This window comes from Suncus etruscus, chromosome 15 (genome assembly GCF_024139225.1).
Source record: "Suncus etruscus isolate mSunEtr1 chromosome 15, mSunEtr1.pri.cur, whole genome shotgun sequence".
Classification (NCBI taxonomy): Eukaryota; Metazoa; Chordata; class Mammalia; order Eulipotyphla; family Soricidae; genus Suncus; species Suncus etruscus.
This window is the reverse complement of record NC_064862.1, coordinates 35,573,438-35,601,095: the sequence shown is the minus strand read 5'-3', so window position 1 is coordinate 35,601,095 and position 27,658 is coordinate 35,573,438. Positions and strand designations below refer to the sequence as shown.

Sequence of the window (27,658 nt, the reverse complement as noted above, 5' to 3'; positions counted from 1 at the left end):
TGTTTTATATCCTTTTTCCCTGGTCTTTTTCATTTCTTCTGCCTTGAGTCCTCATGATCTAGTACATTTCTTCTTTGTTTCCGATTCTATACTTATACTTCTCCTCTTGTTGGGATAAATCTGCAGTTTTGTGCTCTCTTCATGTACATCTAATTCAAACCCTGCTTCATCTGAATAGCCTCACAACGCACTCATCTGATGGCTGGTCTTTTGTTCTCTTCAGTTATACTAGTGAATTGTGCTCTCTGAATGGTGCTAATGGTGAGTCTTCCCTGCTAGGTTTTGGTGTTTGATTTCCTTGGTCTAAGGCCCATGGCAGCAGGGCATGTTTCATCTCTGAACTCAGAGTACCAGCTTTGGGTACCCACTGTCAGTACCTGCTACCTTCACAGATATTATATTTGAATAACATAAAACAAAATGGAGAATGGAAAATTATCTGAACAGGATAGTTGAATCAGACAAAATTCAGGCTCAAAATGGATTTTAATTTGGAATATTCAACTGGCATTGCCTTTTTAAAACTGGACTGGTTTTGTGAAACATCCACAAGTTTAACCAACACTATAGCTACAAGCCAAATCAATTTCACCTCCACCCACAATATCTGAATAAAAAAGATGATAGTATAGAAAACTTAATTGCCTTAATTACCTAATTTTTAGGTAAATTTAAGTAAATTAGGTACTTAATTACCTAATTTTGTGGTGCTTGAATCAAATAGAAGGGCTTGATAAAGCTGATAGTTATGGACCAAGGACAAGATCAAGTCAAACATATGGGCAGCATAATCAATGTTTCCCTAAAACAGGGGTGAGAAAGTTTTTCCACGAGTGATCAAAATTATAAATATTTTAGAATTTATGGACTACACAACTTCCCTGTTGTAATACAAAAGCAGTGATAGCTGGTACATAAAACTAATGAGCATATAACTATACCGCAATAAAACTGTGTTCTTATTATTATTCATTTGTTTGTTTTGGGGCCTCACCCAGTGGTGCTGAGGGCTTACTCCTGGCTACAATTGGGGGTCACTACTATTGGGGCCTGAAGGACCCTTTAGAGATCTCAAGGATAGAGCTCGGTTGGCTGTTTGCAATGCAAGCACTCTAGCCACTATATTATCTCTCCAGCCTCATAGCAATCTCACATTATTTTTCACAATATTTTTAAGCATTTATAACCTTTTTTTTTTAATTTGAAGAATACTATCTTAGCTACCAACCATAAAAACACTGGTGACTGATTGGACTTAACCTACAGGTTTAGTTTGCTTACTCCTGCCTTGAGATGCAGGAGTGATGGAAAAATATAAACATTTTCCTGTTTTCAAGAAGTTTTATCTGGGTCTTTTTTTTTTTTTGCATGTTTTTATTTTTTAACCTTTATTTAACTATCATGGTTACATTATTATTCATAATACTGTTTTATTTACATCATTATTCACAACAGAGATTTTTCTACAGATAAAGTTATTTATGATTGAATTACAGTCATACAATTACAACAAACTACATCAGCATTCATTTCCTGCCACCACTGTCAAAAGTTTCCCTCTCAACCTCCCTTATGCCCTCTTCCCTCCCATTCACCCTCTTGTGTCTGCTTATGGGGCAGGCATTTTACTTCACTCTCTCTCTCCCTCTCTCCCTCTCTGTTACTTTTTTTTGATATTGTGGTTTGTACTACTGCTAATAAAAGTTTGCCATGCATATTTCTTTCATATGAGACCCTTCACTACTCTAACTACACTTTCCGCTCTTTGTGGCTAGCTTCCTACCATGAATTGATCCAAACCTCATCTCTGTTGTCACACTGTTTTTTTTTCTTTATTATCCCACAAATGAGTGAGATTATTTTATTTTTATCCTTTTTTTGACTCATTTTATTTAGCATAATAAGCTCCATGTTTATCCATGTATAAGCAAATTCCTTTTTTCTTTTTTCCTTCTATACTTTTTTTTTATTTTTATTTATTTATTTTTTTTTGTGGTTTTTTTGGGTCACACCTGGCAGTGCTCAGGGGTTACTCTTGGCTGTCTGCTCAGAAATTGCTCCTGGCAGGCACAGGGAACCATATGGGACGCCGGGATTCGAACCGATGACCTTCTGCACGAAAGGCAAACGCCTTACCTCCTTGCTATCTCTCCGGCCCCTTTTTTTATTTTTATTTTTAATTATGAGAACAAAGACGCAAAGAAAGAGGACAAGGTAAAGTTACAGTGGAAGGACAATCATATCTGGGTCTTTTAACTCTAACTCTGGTCTGTTCTTCTGAATTCCAGATGGGAGCCTCTCTCTTTGCCAGTAATATTGGCAGTGGTCATTTTGTGGGCCTGGCTGGGACAGGAGCAGCTACAGGAATTGCCACTGTAACATTTGAGTGGAATGTAAGTGACATCATAGCTTTTCTCCCTATAAATCAAATCTCTACCTTCTTTAACTTTCATTTATGTGTTGCGATTTACAATGCTCTTACTAATAAGAATTTTAGGGGCCGGAGTGGTGGTGGAGCGGTAGGGTGTTTGCCTTGCACTGGCTGACCTAGGACGGACTGCAGTTCGATCCCCTGATGTCCCATATGGTCCCCCAAGCCAGGAGCAATTTCTAAGTGCATAGCCAGGAGTAAACCCCTAAGCATCACCGGGTATGGCCCAAAAACTAAAATAATAATAATATTAATAATAATAATAGTTTTAGCAATCAATGTGCTAACACCAAACTCACGACCAGTGTCAGCATCCTTCCATCAATGACCTATAATTCTCTTCAATCCCATACCCTATACCCTGACTCCTTATCAAACTCATCTTTGTTTACTTATTATCATTTTGGATAAATGGGTATAAGAATAATGTTTTATATTTTTATATATACAATTAAATCACCTCTCTACTACCAATGTGTCTGAGTCCTAGTGTTATTACCAGTCTTCCTTTTTCCCCAAATTCCCCCTTTTCTTTTTTTTTTTTTTTTTTGTGGTTTTTGGGTCACACCCGGCAGTGCTCAGGAGTTATTCCTGGCTCCATGCTCAGAAATTACTCCTGGCAGGCACGGGGGACCATATGGGACGCTGGGATTCGAACCGATGACCTTCTGCATGAAAGGCAAACGCCTTACCTCCATGCTATCTCTCCGGCCCCAAATTCCCCCTTTTCTTAGACATTTCATTCTAATAGTCCACATTTAAGAGTTTGCCCACACTGATACCAACTATTCCCTTGCTATCTACTCTATATGTTACAAATAAGTGGAAACATTTGCATTTTTCCCTTCTCTGTCTGATTTACTTAACCTGAATTCACACCTTCCAATAGAATATGGGTCAGCAACATACTAGGAAGTGTCCTACCTGCTGTGCTATCACTCTGGCCCCCTAACACACTTCTTTGACCTTCTTATCTTTCACTATGGGGTCCCATTTGTTTCCAATTACTTTATTAACAGCTTTAAGGTTTTGTTCCAGCAGCTATTCCAACTATGAGGAATGTTATTTCTATATAATTCAACTCCCACTTTGTTGCCTTTTCTAATCATGTTCCCACTTCTATCTTTACTTCCTAACAATAATTCTGTGCGAGTTTCTCTGAGTTAGATAAAGCATAAAATTTAAGGCAAAATATATGCACAATGGTCTCTTCTTTCGAGAAGCTTCCATCCCAGTAGGAGCAACAAATATGCATTCTTACAGTGGAGAAATGACAAAGAGAGGCATAGAATGTTGTGGCACATCCTGCTCAGGAGGGGCATCCATCCAAATCTAGATGGGTACTTAGCACAAGTCAAGAAATCTTCTGGACGCTAATGTTAGATGAAAATAAATTGACTACAGTGGAGCCAGTTTCAAATAATCACGAGATTTTTTGATTAAATTTCTTATTATTCTGAAGTCATTGCAATAGTAGAACTTTCATCCCTTTAATCAAATCCTAAGTTCTTAACAGACAAATACTGTCTCATATTACTCATACTGTCCCATTATTGAGCACTTGATAGACTGATATTAAAAATACAAGAAGAGTTTTTGGAGTTACCTAAGTTTTTCCTGTGCTGGCATGTGTTTAAATGCATATGTGTATGCATGTCAGACTGAAGGAGTATGGAAGAAAGCTGGATCACAAGAGAATATGCTTTAACAGATTCAGAGGTAAATTTATGTCATAAAATAGACTCAAGAGGACCTGGAGAGATAGCACAGCGGTGTTTGCCTTGCAAGCAGCCGATCCAGGACCAAAGGTGGTTGGTTCTAATCCCAGTGTCCCATATGGTCCCCCGTGCCTGCCAGGAGCTATTTCTGAGCAGATAGCCAGGAGTAACCCCTGAGCACCACAGGGTGTGGCCCAAAAACCAAAAAAAAAAAAAAAAAAAGGACTCAAGAGGTAAACCTACTTTATCACAGATGCTCATGCCTGTCCATTGTTGAAGATTTTGCTCCAAGGTTTATTTTCCTAGTGTCAGGGACTGCCAAATAGAATCAAGCTCCAGAGGCATGGACAAAATGCCTTATGACCACGTCAGTGTAATTATCAAGTTACATAAGTATAATTATCAGAGAATGGCCCTTTCAACCTCTGAACTTCCCTAATCTTTATAAAGGCCCAAGTTACCCTACCATATAATAGAAATAATCTATTATATCTGCCTCCATCTCCTTATCATATCTGGTTGTCATGAAAGTAGATGTGCAAAAAAATTTTAAACACTTAATGTGAATACTGTTTATTCTATTATCATTAATATTAGTGGAAAATATGGACTACTGGAAATACTCTTCTATTTCCAAATATCTCTAGGGGCCACAACTGTCAATACTCGGGGCTTACTCCTGGCTCTGCACTCAGTGATCACTCCTGGCAAGGTGGGATGATAGGGATTGAACAAAAGGTTGGTTGCATACAAGGAAAGCACCCTACTTGCTATATCTCTCTGACTGCTGTTTCCAAATTTCCTTTATATCTCTCTCTCTTTTTTTTTTACTATGTATTGTTGGTGTCATACAAAGAACTATTCTTCTAGGCAGATATTGAATGACTCTGCATCTTTTCTTTGTTTTGTTTTATTTTTGTTTTGGGTTCACACCCAGCAGAGCTCAGGGGTTACTCCTGGTTCTACACTCAGAAACCACTCCTGGAAGGCTCGGGGGACCATATGGGATGCAGGGATTTGAACCACCGTTCTTCTGCATGCAGGGCAAACACCCTATCTCCATGCTGTCTCTCCGGCCCGACTCTGCATCTTGCTGGATTCACATATCTTATCTCCTGTTCCATTTTCCACCATGCATCTTTTGTCATATCCTAAGCTAAATTTATGTTAAATCATAGAAGTAGCAGAACCTGTCAAGGATCTCAACTGGCTGACTAGGACAGGAATTCACCAAACTTTTTTTTTCAGATTCATATGATCACAGTTTCACAAGTCAATCCTCTTTAACTTTATACTGTTTTCTTGTTTTCTTGCAGTCTGTGTTTCTATTGATGATTCTAGGGTGGTTTTTTGTCCCCATCTACATCAAGTCAGGGGTGAGTATCTGTCAACACATCTATCAGATGCAGCTACAAGTCACTGAGTCATTTATTCTTTCTTTCTTTCTGCTCAATCATGAAACCCAGGTAGTATAATTTTTCCAGGATTTCTCCAATTACATTTATATAAATCTACTAAGCTGCTCTGGAAAGTGACTGCAATTAACTGTTGTCTTCTCCATCGCTATCTGAAAGGATTTCCACCTCCCCACCAAGACATGGAATTTCTCCTCACTTTGATTTTTGTCATTCTGGTATTTGTAGTTTTTGTTAATGAGGAGTAAAATATACCAGAGTTGTGATGGATCTCCTTCAACATTGTTGTTGCAAATCAACTGAGTCACTGTTGTCTCATTGAGCCTACATCCCACAGGTGGGAAAGATATTCTGCTGGTGTTCACACCATGTGGTGCTATATCTGGGGATAATTCCTTCAGTGAGAGAGTTTCAGCTTTACAGTTAATACTTCTTTGGATCATTATGTTCTGCACTCTTTCTGTGTCCCCTCGAGTACAAGTATTCACAAGCTCTATATAATGAATGTCCTTGGGGCCAGGATTCATGCCATCAAACTCATGCTTGTGTTATTGATTGTGATTTATCCTTTAGAAAGCTCCCTACAGTTTGAGCCACCAAGAGCTTCCCTTATTGTGTCCATTCTGCCATATCAATATTTTCTGTTATGAGCTCAATCTGTTGTAAAGAAACCAAAATATTACAAAACACACAAATCTTTGTCATATTTCAGTAATGATAACCACTTTTCTCTAAGTGGGAATTTAATGTAATTCTTTAACAAAGATCGCCACATAAAAATTCCCTAAATGTGAGTAATATTAGCAATTGATTCAAATATCAATTTATTATATAAGCATGATTGCGATTGATTCTAAGTAGTAGTGTTTTATAGACTTTAACCTTATTAGCAAAAATGTTAAATTGAAAATATATTTAAGTAAAAAAAAAGAAAATATATTTAAGTAACTACCATGCAGCTGGTGATTGTGTAGGCATTTTACATCTACCTCAAATTAAAATCTTACTTTATAGATAAGAAAATGTGGGTTCAAAGAGATTGCCATTTACCAAATGTCACGCTTCTGGGTGTCACATTCAGGAATAAATTTTAGGTTGTCTGATTCCTTCAAGAATTGTCCATCTTATGTTCTTTACAAGCTGGCAGTTCTCCTTAGGTAGTGTCTCTTTCTCCTTCTTATCTCCCCATAGTAGCATACATACTTCTTTTTCAAATGCTTATTCAATGTTCAGTAACCATAGCATCAAGAGATGGGAAACAGTTTTGTTCACGAAAGAAACTTGCCTGGGAATACTACTGATGTCTGTCTTCATAGGTGATGACCATGCCAGAATATTTGAAGAAGCGATTTGGAGGAAACCGGCTCCAGATTTACCTCTCGGTCCTAACCCTCTTCATCTGTGTGGCTCTGAGAATCTCAGTGAGTTCCATTCTTCCTGACACTTTAGCTTCTCAAGATTGTACAGATGGGGTAGAATGTTAAAATCGAACAGAGTCAAGTTACTGGGATAGTTTCAACTACATGAGGTGTCAAGTTTTATGAAGGAAAGGGAGCTTCAGAGACCGTTAATTTAATATAAAATATAATGTCTAATGTCCACGTGTCTGGGTGAGGCCCGACACCTTTAGCCCCTTGGTGGACAGGTCTGAAGATGCAGGGTAACGACTGAGAAATAATCACAAGCAATCAGTTAAAGTTTGCCAGCTTTATTCCAAGGCCCTATCAGCCATATGCTTTTCCTCACATGGCTTCTATGCTAAGCTATTTCCAAGCAGCTTCCTCTCTGCTGCTTCTCCTCTGGCTCTCTGCCTCTTTCTCTTCCTTTTCCCCCAGCCAGACCCTTTTCTTTATCCTCTCTAGATCCCCACCCACCAGGGTCGGAGGCAGTTCTGTAATCCAGGTGTGATTAACATTCCAACCAAAAGTTTAGGGCACTGGGGAGAGATTCCTTACAGAGAGCTTTCTCTTAAATCTTCCCCTAACTCAAAGAGTAAAAGTAAATGATAAAAGTCTCCAAGTGCAAATACAACTTTTATAGGTGTGAATAAATAAAAGCAAAGAAGGTAGATCCCTGCCTTTCTACTGCTTTTTTTTCCCCATTGGGGTAGGGGTGAGGTGTTTCTCCTAAACAATGCTCAGGACTCCCTGGTACTCATTCTTAGTGATGCCAGGTGTTTCAATGCTCAGATCAGGCAATTCAGCATTGCTCAGACCCAGCAGTGCTCAAGTTTCTCAACACTACTTCCAACTGAAATGAGGGCAGGACACAGGGGATCATGTGGTGCTAGGGGTCAAACTCAGGGTCTCATACATGCGAGAAATAAGTAGCAGCACTTTTAGATATCTCTCTGATACCTAAAATTTAAGAACCTTTTCATTCTTTTTGTCAGATCCAGTCTAGACTTATATTTTCATTTACAGTTTGATTATATGATCTGTGTATCACTAGGAAAATGTTTCGTATTATAAGACTGATATTTTTAATTTGAGTTGAAGCAATATTACAGTGGGTAGAGAGATTGCCTTACATGTGATTGACGTGAACTTGATCCCAAGTACCCCATATGTTCACCTGAGCCCCAACAGAAGTAATCCCTAAGCACAGAGACAGGAGTAAGACCTGAGCATACTTAGGTGCAGCCCAAAATCAAAATTATTCAATTTTATCTAAGAGCTCCTCAAATAAAATAGATGTCACAAATAATTATTAAAATAATTTTAACCAGTTAAAATTTAAAAGTTCAATTTTGGGGCCAGAGAGATAGCATGAAGATAAGGCCTTGCATGAAGAAGGACAGTGGTTCAAGTCCCAGCATCCCATATGGTCCCCCAAGCCTACCAGGAGCAATTTCTGAGCATAGAGCCAAGACTAATCCCTGAGCACTGCCAGGTATGAACCAAAAACCAAAAATAAATAAATAAATAAATAAAAGTTTAATTTTAAATTAAAAAGTTTCAAATGTAAAAAAATTACATTCCTAAGAGAGAATCCTTAAGGAAAAAATAAAATTTGAAGGTTCAGGAGCACGTGTAGAAAACAGAGAAAAAGAAATTAATTTGCTTCTCAGGTATCAGTAACTAAAGAAATGATCTCATCCAAGTTTATAGTCTAGGCAGTTCACAAGAGAAATTGCTGAACCTTACTGTTTCTTTGTTGAGCTGAGTCATTGTTGGAAGTAAATCAATTGTTTAGATTAGATGGCATGAACATTCCTCATGCAATGTAAGCATTCCCCATCACTATCATATCACTAATGATGATAAATTACCATGCACAAGTCCACTATATGGTTAAGGAGATAAAAAATTTTGCTCCATGAGGTGTTGTTTTGCCTCATGGCTACCCTCCCCCACCCCAAGAGCACCAGCCAGCCTAGCAAGGCTGCTTTGGGAGGCAATATTCCCCAAAGCATTATACAGATCCAATGCAATCACTCTAAGAATATCCATGTCACTTTTTTATACAAATAGATCAAATATTCTTGAACTTTAAATGGAAAAATTATCCCAACCACAATAGCTAAAACAATCCTTGGAGAAAAGAAGATGGGAGGCATCACATCAAACTGTACTAAAGCAGTGATAAATAAAACAATGTGGTAGTTAAAAAAAAAAAAAGGACAGACCCTCCAATCCATGAAATAAAATAGAAAACCAAAGACATATCCTTGGGTATATGGTAAGTTAATCTTCAACAAAGGAGCAAAAAAAAAAAAATATGAAGTGGAGCAAGAAAAGCCATTTCAGCAAGTGGTGTTGGGAAAACTGTTCAGCCACATGCAGAAACAATGAGCTCAGACCTCTTTCTAATACTATGCACAAGTCAAATCAAAATGGATTAAGCAGGCACACATGAATTGGTTTCTTACCCCTACCTGTTCTCTATTGATGGAAGTGATCCTACTTTTCTCAATAAGGATCATGAGTCAGAGAGATTTCCATAACTTGACTACAGTTTGCCTGTCTGCCAACTCATTATGCTTGCAGCTCACTCGTGGCGGAAGTTCCTGAATCTGTTTCAACTCCCTAACTTGATGTGGATTATTTCCTGTGTTAGTGTTGCTTCCAGACCTGTATACCCTAACCTTCCAATGGGTGTGAGTATTTCTCTTAAGTACCTGAGCACGTCACCTTCATCTCTCTTTTTGAGATGTGGTTTTTCTTATGCTTTTATACTTTAGTGCTGAAATTTTTACTGGAATCTCTCTGCCTTTGGAGCAGCCCATGCTGTATTTTGATCACATTATTCTATCATTCTTTTTTCTTTCCCTCTCCTTTTTTAAAATTATTTTTCATTTTTTATTTAAATAAAATGCATCACATAGTTGACAAAAATCTTTCCTTAAATTTTTTAAAAGAAACCTGTTTTGACTTCCAAAGAAATGGATTGAACATCTAGATATTAGACCTGAATCTATACATTACTGAAAGAAAAAATATAGGTAGAACTCTCCAAGGTATTGAAGCTAGAAGCATCTTTAAAGGTTAAACATCTCTGATCAAGCAAATAGAAGCAAAGATAAATAGGACTACGTTACTAAGAAGTTTTTGCACCTTAAAGAAAATTATGACCAAGATCAAAGACAGCCCACAAACTGACAGAAATTATTTCCCACCCCTCATCTGACAAGTTTAATATTTAAGATATATAGAACTCTATGGCCACTATGGCAGAATTCTATGAGGAAAAAAATCCAACCCTACCCAAGAATGAAGAGAAGGGCCCAAGCAGCAGATAAGGTGCTTGCCTTGCATTCAGCTGGCATGGGTTTAATCTCCAATGTCCCGTATGGTCCCCAAAGTTCACTATGAGTGATTACTGAGCACAGAGCCAGGAATAACTCCTGAGTACAGCTGGGTGTGGCATAAAAATGAGGAGAAAAGATGACAGTAACTTCCTCAAAGAATAAATACAAATAGCCATAAAAGCATATGAAAAAATACTCAACGACTCAATAAAGGCACTGTAAATCAAAACAAGATATCATCTCACACTACAGAGGCTGGCACTCATCAAAAAGAACAACAACCACCAGTGTTGGCAAAGAAATAGTAAAAAGAGATCCTCATTCACCACTGATAGAAATATTGACTGGTCCGGCCCTTTTGACAGTAAGGACATTCCTAAAAAACTAGAAATTGAGCTTCTATATTGGAATGGGATATACTCCAAGGGCCCAACGGTACATGGAGAAAAGACATCCACATTCTTATGTTCATTGCACTAAAACCAAAATATGGAAACAGCCCAAATGTCCATGAACAGGTGACTGGATAAAGAAACGATGTTACATATACACAATGAAACACTACTTATAAGAAAAGATAAAGTGATGCAATTTACTGCAGTGAGAGTCTGGAAATTATTGTATTGAGTGAAATCCATCAGAGGGAGAGGAACACAGACTCAGAACATCTCTTTCATATATAGGATGTAAAGCAACTTTGTAGGGGAATATCAAATGCACAATGCAATAGAAACAAAGGGTGGGATAACTGGTTTTTAGTAGAAGCTTGCCACTGGAGTAGGGGTGGGAAGAATAAGTTAAGAAAGGGTACTCCAGGGGCTAGAGAGATAGCACAGTGGTAGGGATTTGCCTTGCACGCGGCTGATCCAGGATGGACCCGGGTTCGATCCCCAGTGTCCCATATGGTCCCCCGAATCTTCGAGGAGCGATTTCTGAGTGCATAGCCAGGAGTAACCCCTGAGTGTCACCGGTGTGCCCCCCCCCAAAAAAGAAAGGGTACTTTAGGACAATTGGAGAGGAGAGAAATGCCATAAATATGTGTATGTGTATATGTGTATACTTACCTGTTTCTTTTAGTTGACCTAGTTTATTACTGTATAACTGACATATAGTAAAGTCCATGTTGCAATTAGATATTTCTCCATGCAAGTTTACTTATTGAAGCTATCCACCATAAGCATAATGGACAATATTCATTCCTCAGAAGCCCCCCATCTTGTCACCCTTTTCTCTACAGGAGTCCCTGACTCTCTTAATCAGTTGAAGTAAAATCTTTCTTTTCCAACTTACTGTTTCTTTTATAGTCAGATATATTCTCTGGAGCTATATTCATCAAGCTGGCCTTGGGATTGGATCTTTACCTAGCAATCTTCATCCTCTTGGGCATCACTGCTGTTTACACAATCACTGGTGAGTCCTTAGCTCAGTGAGAATTGTACCCCTAGTGTTAGTCTTTTCTTTTTTTTTTTTTTTTTTTTTTGGTTTTTGGGCCACACCCGGTAACGCTCAGGGGTTACTCCTGGCTATGTGCTCAGAAGTTGCTCCTGGCTTGGGGGACCATATGGGACACCGGGGGATCGAACCGCGGTCCGTCCAAGGCTAGCGCAGGCAAGGCAGGCACCTTACCTTTAGCGCCACCACCCGGCCCCAGTGTTAGTCTTTTCAACACCACAGTGAGATCCTTTTATTTCCCGCTATGAGAACAGGACACAGAAACACAACTAGATCAAAAGAAACAAAATCCTTGATACATGGTTGGAGCATCTTGATAGAGGGAAGGTGATGAGAAGATGGGCAGGGTGTAGAAATGGTGTTTTAGGCCTGTTGTGCTCAGTACTGATTGGTGTTTGGAACTCAGCATCTGATACACATGAAAGGTAAGAATAAGATAGCAACTCAGATATGGAACTGTAAAATTCAAGTTCAGGGACCAAATAAATACAATATACTAGGATTTGTAGTAGAATCAGTAGGTGGGTAAATTGTAGGAAGATATTTAACTGTAAACTAGCAGGCTCTCATGAACAAATATATTTGTATAATCTAATACATACTATCATAGAGTTTAAAGTGTTATAAATTTAATTGGGAAAATTATGACAGATTATTTAATCAAAAGTTCTAGAGCTATTTTTTCTTATATTGAGCATAGCTTTAAGGATAAACATGTCCCAGAGTCACAGATTCATGACTAATCTCAGATGAGATGGAAACCATGCCACATTAGTATTATCAGTCTTACAGCTGAAAACTCTGGGTATCCCTCAGAAAAAGAATAGGTTGAGTCCCCATCTATTGGAAGCCCTAGCAGCTGCACCCATATTCCACAGTTGTCACCATGCCGAAGGCCCAACTTCACTACTTTATGACTAATCTTTGCAGAAATGTCAAATCAATCAAAATTCGAGGTACACTGGTTTTACAGTTAAAAACTTAGGGTTCTTCTCAGAATGGGAATAGGCAGCATCTCCCCACCTCTCATACTACCAGAAGCCCCAGCTGCCACACCCATACCAAACAGCCTCTGCCATGTAAACTCAATCAGCTCAGCATCACGGATTCATAAAATTTATCTTGGAAAATATTCAAGCCAAGTCATTCAAATGTACAGGTACAAAGTCCTCCAACTTCAAACTCTGGGGCATCCTTAGGAAGGAAGTAGACTAAGTATCCACCTGACAAAACACCAGCAGCCAAACCCCACAGCCACTGCTATGATAATGACATAATTTCACCACTTCACAACAAATTTCTGCAGATGCTAAACCAAGGAAAATTCCTGGCACACTGGTTTTCAGCCTCAAAATTTTGGGATCTTCTCAGAGTGAGGGTGAGCAACCTCCCCTCAGCCCACCTTTTACTGCTTGAAGTTCCACCAGCCACTTACACCCAGCTTCCATGTAAACTCATAGGCCCAACTTCACAGATTCATGACTAATCTCAGAAAAGATGCAAGCTGGGGCCAGAGAGATAGCATGGAGGTAGGGCATTTGCCTTGCATGCAGAAGGATGGTAGTTCGAATCCCAGCCTCCCATATGGTCCCCCGAGCCTGCCAGGAGCAATTTCTGAGCATAGAACCAGGAGTAACTCCTGAGCGCTGCTGGGTGTGACCAAAACAAAACAAAACAAAACAAAAAAAAAAAAAAAACAAGAAAGAAAAGGAAAGGAAGGAAGGAAGGAAGGAAGGAAGGAAGGAAGGACGGAATGAAGGAAGGAAGGAAGGAAGGAAGGAAGGAAGGAAGGAAGGAAGGAAGGAAGGAAAAGAAAGGGAGGGAAAGAAAGAAAGAAAGAAAGAAAGAAAGAAAGAAAGAAGAAAGAAAGAAAGAGAAGAAAGAAAGAAAGAAAGAAGAAGAAGAAAGAAAGAAAGAAGAAAGAAAGAAAGAAGAAAGAAAGAAGAAAGAAAGAAAGAAAGAAAGAAAGAAAGAAAGAAAGAGAGAGAGAGAGAGAGAGAGAGAGAGAAAGAAAGAAAGAAAGAAAGAAAGAAAGAAAGAAAGAAAGAAAGAAAGAAAGAAAGAAAGAGGAAGGAAGGAAGGAAGGAAGGAAGGAAGGAAGGAAGGAAGGAAGGAAGGAAGGAAGGAAGGAAGGAAGGAAGGAAGGAAGGAAGGAAGGAAGGAAGGAAGGAAGGAAGGAAGGAAGGAAGGAAGGAAGGACGCAAGCCAAGATTTTCATATATTGCAAGTAACCATGGTCTAGTGTAACAATTTAGCTAATCTGGAGGTGGGGGGTGTTACACCCGGCGGTATTCAGGGGTTACTCCTGGCTCTGCACAGAAATCGTTCCCAGCAGGCACGGGGGACCATATGGAATGCCGGGCTTCGAACCACCGTCCATCTTGGATTAGCTGCGTGCAAGGCAAATGCCCTACCACTGTGCTATCTCTTGGGCCCCATAATTTAGCTAATTTTTAAATCTATAAAATATTTTAAGCAAGGCTAGAAAGATAATATATGTGTTCATGTACTTGCCTTGCAAATGCACTGACCCTGTTTAATCTCCAGCACCACCTGCAAGGGGTCACTAAGGATCAGAAATATCCCTATAGAACCCCCAATATTAGAGCCCCACAGGGAACAACCCTGAGTACCTCATCATTAGTAACTCCAGAGAACTGTTGGATATGGCATCAAACCCCAAAATATTAATTTAATTAAAAAATACAAACTACTTTACATTCCCATAGCAAAAACCAAATAGTTAGCTGTGAGGAATGATGCAATCATGCAATTTGCCACACATGAATAAAACTGACAGATAAATATAAAATATCACTTGTATGAGGTACTTAGAATAACTACATGAAGAAATTCAATGGTCTAAATGAGAGTTATCTCAAATACCCTTGGCTCCAGTGTATATGATGAGAAAAAAAGAAACTGAGTGGAGAGGGAGAAACACAAATATAAAAGGATGGGGGCCAGGGATCAAGTAGTCTCAGGGGTATTGGTGGAAAGTTTTTTTTTATATATAAAAAAGGCAGAACTAAATATCTAAACCAAGTCAACAACAATGGAATCAAGAGACCTAAGCTCAAACAATCTAAACTTTAAATGAGCCTGTTACACTGGTAGGCTTGGGAACAAAGGGTCATGGTATGGGATACACTCTGGGAACAGTGAAGGAGGGAGGTCTACACTGGTGGTGGGATTAACCCTGATTCTGATGTCTGAAACCCAACTATGAAGGACTTTGTAAATCACAATGGTTTCAATAAAATAAAATTAAAAAAACTAAAAGAAAAGAAAAGATGTGCAAGTCAAGCCATAGAAACTTACTGGTCCAGTTCTGCAGATCCTGGACTTCCTGCAGTATTTAACAGTATATGTGGCCATGTGACACTTCCAAATTCCACTATACTAACAGCTCAGTAAAGAAGCACAGAAAATTAAGAAAGTAGCATAGAAGCCAACTAAACTCAATAAACAGAGCAATAAAAGAGAAAGAGTAACTTGGAAAAAATATCTCAGTAAATCCCTAGATACTGACTTAACCATTGTGAGATTTTTATAAATTTTCTTTTACTGAAAAAGTTTTCAATAATTCAATAATTCAATAATTAACCACTTAGTTGTATAAAATTTTCTTTTACTGAAAAAGTTTTCAATAATTCAATAATTCAATAATTAACCACTTAGTTGTATAAAACAATATAAAATAAATTACTTTGTGCCTGCTAAGAGAGGTGAATGGGAAACTGGGGACAATGATAGAGGGAAGGTCACATGGGTGATAAAATTGATGTTAGAACATCATGCCACACGGGTGATAAAATTGATGTTGGAACATCATGCCCAAAACAATTGTATTCAAAACAACTTTGTAAACCACAGTGTTAAATTGAGAATTCAACATTTTTAAAAGAACAAAATATTCTGAGAAATTTTTAGAAAGAATAAATGTGAGGGGCCGGTGAGGTGGCGCTAGAGGTAAGGTGTCTGCCTTGCAAGCGCTAGCCAAGAAAAGGACCACGGTTCGATCCCCCGGCATCCCATATGGTCCCCCCCAAGCCAGGGGCAATTTCTGAGTGCTTAGCCAGGAGTAACCCCTGAGCATCAAATGGGTGTGGCCCGAAAAAAAAAAGAATAAATGTGAGATAAGGATATGAGTTTCCTATTTTAGGAATAACTTTATTTGTGTAGGACATTCTCATAAAGGAAATACCTTTATAAATCAAGAATCTAGTTAGTCTAAAGTGGAAAAAGAGATTATTGCCATTTTCAACTAATTAAAATTGTCTGTGTTCTATCAACAGAACAAAAATTACTTTATCTAATTTTTTGGAGCAAGTATATTTTGTTAAATGGGGTACATTGAAGGATTGTCAAGGAAAATTTCCAGGATACTAAAAATTGCCACCCACCTATTTAATATTCAAAATTCACTCACAAAAATGTAGCTTCATTTCACTATAACTCACAGAAAGTTTGAATCAAGGCAAAATAAAGAAGGTGGAAGATCCTGAGAGACATAAATATTAAGGTGGTGGTAATTGGCACAAATTCCAATAGGCACTTTTGCCAGTTTCCACAGCTTTCTGACAACCCATTTTCTATATTTGGGTGGATAAGGAGAGATAAAGGTACAAGGATACAATTCCCTGGATCTGGGACTGGAGCTAGCACAGCAGGTAGGGTTTTTCCCTCCCATTCGTCCAACCCAGGTTCGAAAGCCCGCATATCGACTTGGGCCACTGAGGTTGCCAGGAATAATTTCTGAGCTCAGAGCCTAGAATGACTCCTGAGTGCTGCCGGTGTGGCCCAAAAACCCTCCCAAAAATTTTCCCTGGAATTTCTCTTTCTCTTCATAGGTGGCTTGGCCTCAGTTATTTACACAGATGCCCTCCAGACCATCATCATGCTCATAGGTTCTTTTATTCTCATGGGATTTGGTAAGTGACAACAGTGGAACAGTACCTTGAGGTAACAAATAATGGGATTATTGTCTGTTCTATGAATCTGTTTTTAACTGTAACATCTAGGTTTGTCTGTTCATTTTTTCTTTTCTTTTTTTTAATTTTAATTTTATTGAAACCATTGTGATTTACAAAGTCCTTCATAGTTGCATTTCAGAGATACAATGGATCAAGGTCAATTCTACCACCACGGTCAACCTCCCTGCAGGTGCATTTTTTCTAATTATTAGTATTATTCCCATCATTGAAATGTTTGCCTAACTTCTCTTTTTATAAGTAAATTCTTTAATCTACCAGGTACAAAGTTGTTCATGATTGAGTTTCAGTTATACAATGTCCAACACCCATCCCATGACAACTGCGCATTACCCTCCACCAATGGCTCTTATGTGCTTTGTGGCAGACATTTTTCTTTCTTCCCACCCTCTCTCCCTCTCTCTTTTTATCTTTTTGTTTTTTGTTTGTTTGTTTGTTTCTTGGGCCACACCCAGTGACGCTCAGGGGTTCCTCCTGGCTATGCGCTCAGAAATCGCTTCTGTTTGGGGGAACCATATGGGACGCCAGGGGATCGAACCGAGGTCCGTCCTAGGCTAGCGTGCAAAGGCAGATGCCTTATGCCCTGCACCACCACTCCGGCCCCTATCTCTTTTTTCTTTTAGGCACTGTGGTTTGCAAAATAGTTACCGAAGGGGTATAATGTATATCACCTTATCTCCTTTCAGCACCATGTCTAATTTCTTTTTGATTTTACTATCTCAGCATAAGGGGATAAGGAAAAACATTGCTTCACTTCCTTTTTTAAATTATTGACTCAGTAAATTATCTTATCTAATGTCAATATTTTGTGTTCAGAATAGAATTACTATATTGATTTTATGAAAATATTGGTGGTTTTGGTTTTATGCAAAGAAACTCTATTTACATAAAATCTTCATGAAATAAAAGATAAAACTGGAAACATGTAGATAACTTTTAACTTTATTTCTGATGGGAATTATTAATACAACTTTTTCTTTTACTGGCATATGCAAACAGGTAATATTTTATCTATGATTGTCTCTTTTAGTACCATAAAATATTTTATTCTCAAGTAGATCATAAGCAAGCCCAATTGATAAATCTAATTTATAGGTTACTGAACTTGTTTTTTTTAAATATTTATCTGTATGCATAGGAAAAATAAAAATGTGTCTTTATATTACATTTACTAAGTGCATAGAAAATTCATATATACAGTAGAGTATATGTATACATATATGTAGGGTCAAAAATAAACATTTTCTTGTCCTCACCTGACCTTGTTCCTACCTACTGTGCTTACTCACTCAAACTATACTGCATACAAAATACTGTCTATGTGCATGCCTCAGTCATAGAGCTTGAAAGCATGTGAAGCAAAAACTGGCAGACCCAAAGTGATAATTAAGTCATTGTTGGTGATTTCAGCATGTAATGTTTCTTTAAGTACATGTTTAGTGGTAATGAATTTTTTTATTTAAACACCATGGTTACAAGGTTGTTCATAATACAGTTGTTTTATTTTTTCAGAGATAGTTGTTCATAATTGAGTCATACAATGTACAACAACCTTCACCAGTGCACATTTCCTGCCTCCAATGTCCTCAATTTCCCTCTCACCCTCCATAATGCCCTCTCACTTTCCGGTCTTTGGGGCATACCTTTTTCTTCTCTCACTCTCACTCTCTCTCTCTTTTCTTTTTATTCCTTTTAAGTGTAGCATGAAATAATTAACGATGGGGCTGGATGGCGATGGATGGAGGCCTTTGTGCTTAGGCCCCAGCCACGTGGCTTCATCCCCCATCCAGCCGGCGAGTTCCAGGCCCAGGTGAAACACGAAATCACTCACTCACAGTCAGGCGTCAGGAAGCAACAACTTTATTCATGCCCTATTCACCACATGTGTGTGGCCTACTCATAACCTTTCAAGCATTCAGCCATTCTAGGCTAGCCCTGCGTCTTAACTCACTTCAGCCATCTTCAGGGCCAAAGGAAACGGCAAAAAGGGCCGAATTCCCTCGGTTCCAGCCTTATCTATCTTTTCCAAGACCCCTCCCAGGAATGGGAGGGTCTTGCAGGTAAGGTTACACCTACTATTCAGTTCCCAAGACCCCTCCCAGAAATGGGTGGGTCTCAGGTACACTACATTTCCTCCTTTTCTTAATATTTTTATGCACCAACGTAATAAAGTGAAAATTAATATACCAGCCCATTTTAAAAACATAATATTTTTGCAAAATATACTTTATACCTGTAACCTAAAATTCTATTAATGCTTTTTTACCAAGCACTATTTTGGAACTTTTATGTTCCTATACTTTTAAACTATATTGGGGGAACCTTTTGTTCCTATACCTTTCCTATACACAAGTACTACAGCATAAATGCTTAACATACATTTTAAAAACAGGCTAAGTACATTAAAATACATACAGTAAAACATTTTGCAATTGAAAATATTAACCATGAAAGACAACAAAGCACATTTAAATTATAAAGAAAATGACTAAGACAAAGATGCAGGTGGTTAGAAATCAGATGTTTAAATGGGCTAAGCTGTATTACCTCCCTTTATTTTTTATTTTTTAACCACTAACTAACTAAAACTTATTCCATCACCAACTATTAGTAAAATGTAAGACTACCCACTTAGTTCCTATACTTAAATTGATTAATTTGTTCCACGCTGATCTCACCACGTGGCTTCTGTAAACTTGCTGGTTTGTCCCACGCTGATCTTACCACGTGGCTTCCTTTCAGTTTCAGGCCCCGCAGACGGTTCTGTAGACCATGAGGTCGCAGGTTCTGCTGCCCGCTGCCGGTTCACTCCTGCTGTTTTACCTTTGTGACCTGGAGGATGGATTCCAGGTTTTTCGCTTTTCCGGGCCAAGCTGAGCCCAGCTGAGCCCAGCCCAGCCCAGCCGAGCAGAGCCGCTGCTTGGAGCTTTTCGCCGCTTCTTTGATGCTGGACAGGCTTCACCGCTGCCTTTTCTTTCCTCAGGGTGCACTTTGGAAGCAGCTTATGGCCCACATCTTCACAGGGCGCTTTTGGATGTTCAGAGTTCCAAGTGATTTAAACTAAAAGTTCAGTCCGAAATTTCCAAAGTCGAAATCCAAATTCAAGCCAAAGGTCATTTTCAGAAAATCAGTCCATTTTCAATAGTCTTTTTTCTCCTCCGTTTCCAATTTAGACTTTTAATCAGTTTTTGAAGAGGCCGAGGTTTTTGTTTCTTGTAACAAAGTCTCAGTTCTGGGCCTGGGCTGGAGGTGATGCAAGCTTCCACCTCCCTTCTTTCAGTTGCCCTTCTTCCCCTAGAAGGGGTCACGGCCATCTTTGAACATTGTTGCACGTGGCCCAGGGTTTTGGGCTCAGTGCACCCGAAAAGAGCCAAAATGAAACTGAAAAGCAGAAATCTCACCATGATTGCTGTTTTCTTGGGTCCAGGGTTCAGGTCAAAGTTCAGAGCGCCATTTGTTGTATGAAATAAATAACAATGGGGCTGGATGGCAATGGATGGAGGCCTTTGTGCTTAGGCCCCAGCCACGTGGCTTCATCCCCCATGCAGCCGGAGAGTCCCAGGCCCAGGTGAAACGCGAAATCACTCACTCACAGGCAGGCTTCAGGAAGAATCATCTTTATTTAGGCCCTAGCCACCACGTGTGTGTGGCCTATCTCATAACCTTTTAAGCATTCGGCCATTCTTAGCCCTGCATCTTATAATTCAGTCATCTTCCTCCGAGAGCCCCGCAGGGCCAAAAGGCAAAAGCTTTTAATCCCCTGGCTTCCGGGTTTATCTATCTATTCCAAGACCCCTCCCAGGAATGGGCCCGGTCTTGGAAGTAAGGTCACACCTATTATCCGGTTCCCAAGACCCCTCCCAGAAATGGGTGGGTCTCAGATAGGTACCCTACATTCTCACTCTCTCTCTCTTTTCTTTTTATTCCTTTTAAGCACTTTGATTTTCAATAAAGTGCTCATTTCCAGCCACCAATGTCCCCAGTTTCCCTCCCACTCATCCTCCCCCACCTGCCTCTAGGGGCAGGCATATTCTCTCTCTCTCTCTCTCTCTCTCTCTCTCTCTCTCTCTCTCTCTCTCTCTCTCTCTCTCTCTTTCTCTCTCTCTCTCTCTCATCTTTTTGACCCTATTGTTTGCACTATTGTTAATAAAGGGGTGCCATGCATGTCACTTTAGCTCCTTTCAGTACCAAATTCTTGTCCAGAGTGATCAGTACCAATTATCATTGTCTTAGTAGAATCTTCTCTACTCTACGGCACTCACCACTCTTTGTGCCAAGCTTCCTACCATGGACTTATCCTCCTGATTCTCATCTCTATTGACAATGAATTTCTTCAACTGTTGTGTGTCTGAAAAATACTGAGCTCCCCAATCCTATACATACAACACTGGAATGGGAGGTAAGGAAGTATAGGGCATAAACAAGAGCCACATCTCCCAACCTTGCTGATGGCAATCCTGATAAAGAAACTATGAGAGAAAGTTTGAGAAATTATTAGCAAAAATGATAGACCTAAAAGTAGAGTAATTTAACTAAGATACAATAGATGCAGTCACTTCTTTGAGTGGAAGTCTTTGTTGGCTAATTATGTGAGGTTTATTCTTTCATCTTCGAGAGTATGTTTATGGTCTGGAATATTGTGATATTTATGAAGTTATTGTTTTGGCCATAAATGTATACTCTAAATCAAAGTTTTCCTGAGCAACATGAGAAAACAAGTGAAGGGCCAAAAAAGTAGTTCAGCAATAAAGCACTTGCCTTACACATGTGATGCACTGATTCTATCCTGAGTAAAAAAGAAGATAAAGTTCAAAGGTGATTTGTTATATGTTCTTTGTGGAAATGTTTCCAAGTTGTGTGAGTGCTAGTGAAGCTCTGGAAAAATGAAACTCTCTGAAGAAATGGAGGAGTTTGCAAGACTAGATTTCTTCACTACAAAGAAATAATTATGAGCAGGATACACTAATGAGGCATGGTATCTTCCATTTCTGTGATGACTTAAATATTAAATTTCTGTGGAATTTTGTTTACTTTATCCAATACCTTTTCAGCATTTGCCGAAGTTGGAGGCTATGAGAAATTTGTGGAGAAGTACATGAATGCCATTCCAACTGTAACCCAGGGGGACAACCTGACCATCAGTTCCAAGTGCTATATTCCTCAGGCAGACTCCTTTCACATTTTCCGAGATCCTGTTACTGGAGATATCCCATGGCCAGGAATAGTATTTGGAAATATCCTTGTAGCTATGTGGTATTGGTGCACGGACCAGGTGAAGTGTGTGGATGCAGCATGTGTATAAATATGTTTGTTGTCATCATAAAAATGCCATTTCTGTTTTGTGTACACATATATAATTTAAAAAGTTAAATACTTCTGCAAAGATTGTTATTGAAAAATAATTGTGTGTATTTATTCTACCTTGGAAGAATCCATGTCCCTCAAAGGCAAATACTTTAGCTCTTCGATTAAGTATTTTTTGTTTTGTTTTATTTTGTTTTGGACCATACGCAGAGGTATTTAAAACCACTCTAAAATCAGAGCTCTAGGAATCATGCAATGCTAAATAATCAAACCCAGATCTCCCACACGCAAAGGACACACTTATCCCATTGAACTAATTCTCAGGTCCCCTTGATAGTTAGTCTAGTCTCTTAATTTTTATACCCACTGTCTGACATTTGAACTATTGCCATAAATCTCCCCTTAAAGCTCATTAAAAGTAAATTCTTTCAGATGACACCCAGACTCTACTAAATAAGATATAGTTTATAAATTTTATTATAAAAAAATTTTTTTGCTCCCTCTTGCTTTTCCTGCTTTAAGATTTTGTATTAAAGAAAGATTTTGTATTAATCTCATAATGAGAGGTAGGGGGTTATCACTTTTAACTTTCCACTTGTCATATAGTTTCTCATTGAATATTAATTTCTTTTTATTTTTCCTAATTTTATTATATTTTTCCTAATTTTATATTTATTATAACACCATGATTTACCAAGTTGTTCGTAATAGTTTTTGAGGCACTAACTGTTCAAAAACTAATTCCACTATTAGTATGTCTTTCCTTTCACAATTATTCCCAGTCTCACCCACCACTATAGCCTGCCTCTATACAGGAACAAAAAAATTTACTTCATACTACTTGCTATAAAACAAAGGCAAATGGAATTAGCAAAACTTAAATCAACGTAGGTCAATTCAAAGTTATTATTATCTCTCCATGGTGTTATTAAAGTCAATATCTAAGGATTTACTTGGCTATACTTGGAGCTAGTTGAATCTTCCAAGTTATTGTTTAAGCTCTCTGATCTTGGTAGATTACTATGTAACTTTCCCAAAGATTTCCTACTAGTAGGCCAAGAGTACTATAAGATAATGAGGTGTGGGTCATGTGACCCAGGATTTATAAATCTAAAACAATTTTAGTGACTTGAAAGTTTGATAAAATTAGGTCTCAGAGCTAACCATTTCTATTGGAGGGTAAAGGGTATGATGTTGGGCAGCTGTTCATGAAGAAAAGGGAATCTGCCCTACCCCTTTCTGCATATGCCACCAGGGTATTAGTCAGGACCAGTCTACCTGGAAAATACCTTTGTTTTTTGGGGTTTTTTGTTTGTTTTTGTTTTTTGAGCATAGCTGTGGAACTGGACATTTTCTGGCCTACCACATTAATTTCAAAAAATAAAAATATTTGAAGAGATAGTGCAATGGATAGGGTTAGTCAACTTGGGTTTCCATCCTTAGCATAACATATGATCTCCAAGCTGTACCAAGAATAATTCCTGAGTACTGAGCCAGGAGTAATCCTTGTTCATTGCTCAGTGTGACTCAAAAACCAAAGGGGAAAAAAAGTAATCCCCTGTTTGAAGTCATCTTCTAGTTGCTTCATTATAACATGGTATTTTCTTTGCAGGTTATTGTGCAGCGCTGCCTATCAGGCAAAGACATGTCTCATGTGAAGGCTGCCTGTATCATGTGTGGTTACCTAAAATTACTGCCCTTGTTCTTCATGGTGATGCCAGGGATGATCAGTCGCATTCTGTACACAGGCAAGTTCTGAGCTCATACATCTACCTTTTTAATACTTGAGTTATTAAAAGTGGTTTTAGGACTACATTAATACCTGAAAAGTAGAAAACTCAGATGTAGAAATAAAAATAGAATTCTAAGGGGCTGGAGAGATAGCATGGAGGTAAGGCGTTTGCCTTTCATGCAAGAGGTCATCGGTTCGAATCCCAGCGTCCCATATGATCCCCCCGTGCCTGCTAGGAGCAATTTCTGAGCATGGAGCCAGGAGTAACCCCTGAGCACTGCCGGGTGTGACCCAAAAACCACAAAAAAAAAATAGAATTCTAAGTAAACAAAACAGCTTGTGCATAGGGCTATAAACTGATAAAATTAGCATATTCAACACTGTTCCCTGATTGTTTTCCACCCACAGTGACCTCTGCAGTGGAAACTGTGAATTCATTTTTATATATAAATAAATCTAGAAGATAATACAACGTAGGGAGATGAAATATGAGAAGCCCTTGGTAAATAGGCACTAAATAAGTTATGGTGTCCTGTACATTTATGGCTGAGAAAGTCTTTGAGATGCATTGCTATTTCTTGCCATTTGAAATTGGATTGTTCCCTCTCCCTTTATTTCTGAAAAAGTGTAAGAAACTTCTAACATTGAATGTCTTCCTTAAAAATCAACTTTATTGGGCCTGAGGGCTAGCACAGCAGTTGGACTTTAGCCTTGACACAACCAATCCAGGACCGACGATGGTTCCAATCCCAACATTCCATATTGTCCCCCGAGCCTGCCAGAAGCAACTTCTGGGTGCAGAGCCAGGAGTAACCCCTTAGCACAGCCAGGTGTGACCCAAAAACCATAAAAATATAAACTTTATTTAGAAATCAAGGTGAGAGGGAGGAAAAAAGTCAGATGGAGTGTAACAGTGGGCAGATGTCAAGGGCCTCTGGTACATTGGTGGTACAGAGGGGTAGTATAGCTATATACAAAAATTTGTTTCAGAAAACTGAAACAAATTGAAAGCAGGAGATCCAAACTCCAACAACCAAACTTAAAAATGTGTCCATCTACCATCCATGATGAAGCAGAAGTCTTCCATACACCACAAAAGCACCAAGGGGAGAGTAAATGATCATGCAAGGAGTCTATAATTAATCCCAAGACAGTATACTTCAAGGGTGGAAAAACCCTGTATCTCCAACCTAGGCCAAGGGAATTCCCTCTATAATGTCCCCAATATTTACTGTGCCAATGCAGGGGAAGGAAAAAAAAAGCACAAAAAAATGTGTCCATCAAGGAGATACAAAGGTGGATGGGAGGGAGGAAACACAAGGAACATTGGTGAGGACAAGTAGATACTGGTGGATGGATTGGTGCTGAAATATTGTATACCAGAAACTCAGCTATGAATAACACTGTAAATCATAGTGCCTTAATTTTAAATGTTATTAAAAATAACTTTTTTAAATCAACTTTATTATAAAAAAGAAGGAAATAGGGCCCGGAGAGATAGCACAGCGGCGTTTGCCTTGCAAGCAGCCGATCCAGGACTAAAGGTGGTTGGTTCGAATCCCGGTGTCCCATATGGTCCCCCGTGCCTGCCAGGAGCTATTTCTGAGCAGACAGCCAGGAGTAACCCCTGAGCACCGCCGGGTGTGGCCCAAAAACAAAAAAAAAACAAAAAAAAACAAAAAAAAAAAAAAGAAGGAAATAAAACTAAATATTTCTTTACCAATGAGGATCTTCACTTTTATTGGAACAATAAATTAATTATGCATTAATTAATCATGCATTAATTAATTAATCATGCACGTTTTCTCAACAGAGCATTAGTTTGTTTAGCTAAAATAGGATGAATGTCAAGTGACAAACAACTTTTTTCATTGCAATGCAGTCTATTGAAATAAATAATATTTAATTACATACAAAAAACTAAAGATTCAAAACTTGGACCATACGCAGGGGTATTTAAGACTAAGATTAGAGCTCTAGGAATCATGCACTGCTAACGATCAAACCCAGATCTCTCACATGCAAAGCACATACTTATCCCATTGAATTAATTCTCATGCTCCCTTGGGTAGATATTCTATTCTCTTAATCTTATACCTACTGTTTAATACTTGGACTTGGCATGAATTTCCCCTTAATGCTATTTAAAAGTAAATTCTTTCAGATAACACCCAGACACTACTAAATAAGAATTTTCTTTTTTTTTCTTTTTTTCTTTTTTTTTTTTTTTTTTTTGGTTTTTGGGCCTCACCCGTTTGATGCTCAGGAGTTACTCCTGGCTATGCGCTCAGAAATTGCCCCTGGCTTGGGGTGACCATATGGAACGCCGGGGGATCGAACTGCAGTCCGTCCTACGCTAGCGCTTGCAAGCCAGACACCTTACCTCTAGCGCCACCTTCCCAGCCCCAAGAATTTTCTTATAAGTTTTATTATTAGGTTTTTGCTTTATTATATTACAACTACCATAATAGTAAAACTGATGATTAAAAAATTAAAAGTGAACAGTTTAAGAGAAACTAATGTACTATGGTATTAATATTCTGAGCAATTTTTAAGTCAACTTGTGTTACCTTTGTCATGATATTGCTTAAACAATATATATAACCAAGGTGTTTTGCAACTTGCATAATGAAGTGAAAAAATCAGATCACATAGTTATTCCAACGACTTTATAAAACTAGATGTTTATAAAACTAGATGGCAAACACACACAACTAAATATGACTGAGCACAGGACTTCCTGACTGTTGCTGTTGTGGTTGGTTGGGGAGGATGTTTTTGCTTTTGTTTTTGTTTGTATGTTTTGGCCACATTCAGCAACACTCAGGGGTTTCTCCTGGTTCTACCATTCGAAATTACAGAGTAGTGTTCAGGGAACCATATGGGATACTGGGGACTGAACTCTGGTTGGCAGCATGCAAGACAAACACCCTACCAGCTATACTATCACTCTGGCCCAGGTGTTTTGTTTTTAATGTCTGGGGTTCTGTGCTCTGGTAGAATATTTGCTCTCCCAGCTATTTTGAGGGATGGCATCAGCCCCTCTGGTCTGAGTCACACTACAAAGATTTCTGCAATACAAGGGGAGTTACAGGTGTGAGACACTTAGGAGCAATAAGGAGCAAGAACCATGGTATGAAGTTTTAAGCTAAATCCACAATTTAAATGGGAATATCTTTCTCCCACCCATGATTTTATCATTTATTTCTAGGTTCAATAGTTATAGTTTATCTATTTGAGTTCTATCCCCAAAACTCACTCTTTTGAATCCTTCCTTAGATATTGTGGCCTGCGTTGTACCATCTGAATGTATGAGACACTGTGGCAATGAAGTTGGCTGCACTAACTATGCCTACCCCATACTGGTGATGGAACTAATGCCTAATGGTAAGAAAACATCCATGATCCAATAAATAAAAACAAAATAGCAAGAATGTTATTCATATTTATCATTTAGCATTAAATTTGAAAATCCTGTCATTTTTAACAACATACTTATACCAAGACTATATTATGCTAAGTTGGGGCCAAAGTGATAGCACAGTGGTAAGGCATTTGCCTTGCATGCAGTTGACCCAGGATAGACCTCGATTCGATACCCAATGTCCCCTGTCGTCCCCAAACCAGGAGCAATTTCTGAGCACATAGCCAGGAGTAACCCCTGAGTGAAACTGGGTGTGGCCCAAAAACCAAAAAAAAAAAGAGTATATTATGCGAAGTAAAATAACTCAAAAATTTAAAAATACTGGGGCCGGGTGGTGGCGCTGGAGGTAAGGTGCCTGCCTTGCCTGCGCTAGCCTAGGACGGACCGCGGTTCGATCCCCCCGTGTCCCATATGGTCCCCCAAGAAGCCAGGAGCAAC

At 38.8% G+C, this 27,658-nt stretch overlaps 1 protein-coding gene across 1 annotated transcript in view; it reads left to right on the top strand.

The window, feature by feature from the left end:
- The window catches only part of LOC126030743 (solute carrier family 5 member 4), a 44,127-nt gene that overhangs the window by 3,066 nt on the left and 13,403 nt on the right, over positions 1–27,658 (top strand). The window contains exons 3-10 of the mRNA XM_049788993.1: positions 2,289–2,393; positions 5,466–5,525; positions 6,881–6,985; positions 11,619–11,724; positions 16,620–16,700; positions 21,812–22,032; positions 23,677–23,812; positions 27,076–27,183. Of these exons, the coding sequence (XP_049644950.1) occupies positions 2,289–2,393; positions 5,466–5,525; positions 6,881–6,985; positions 11,619–11,724; positions 16,620–16,700; positions 21,812–22,032; positions 23,677–23,812; positions 27,076–27,183 (922 nt within the window). The remainder of the gene's footprint in view (positions 1–2,288; positions 2,394–5,465; positions 5,526–6,880; positions 6,986–11,618; positions 11,725–16,619; positions 16,701–21,811; positions 22,033–23,676; positions 23,813–27,075; positions 27,184–27,658) is intronic.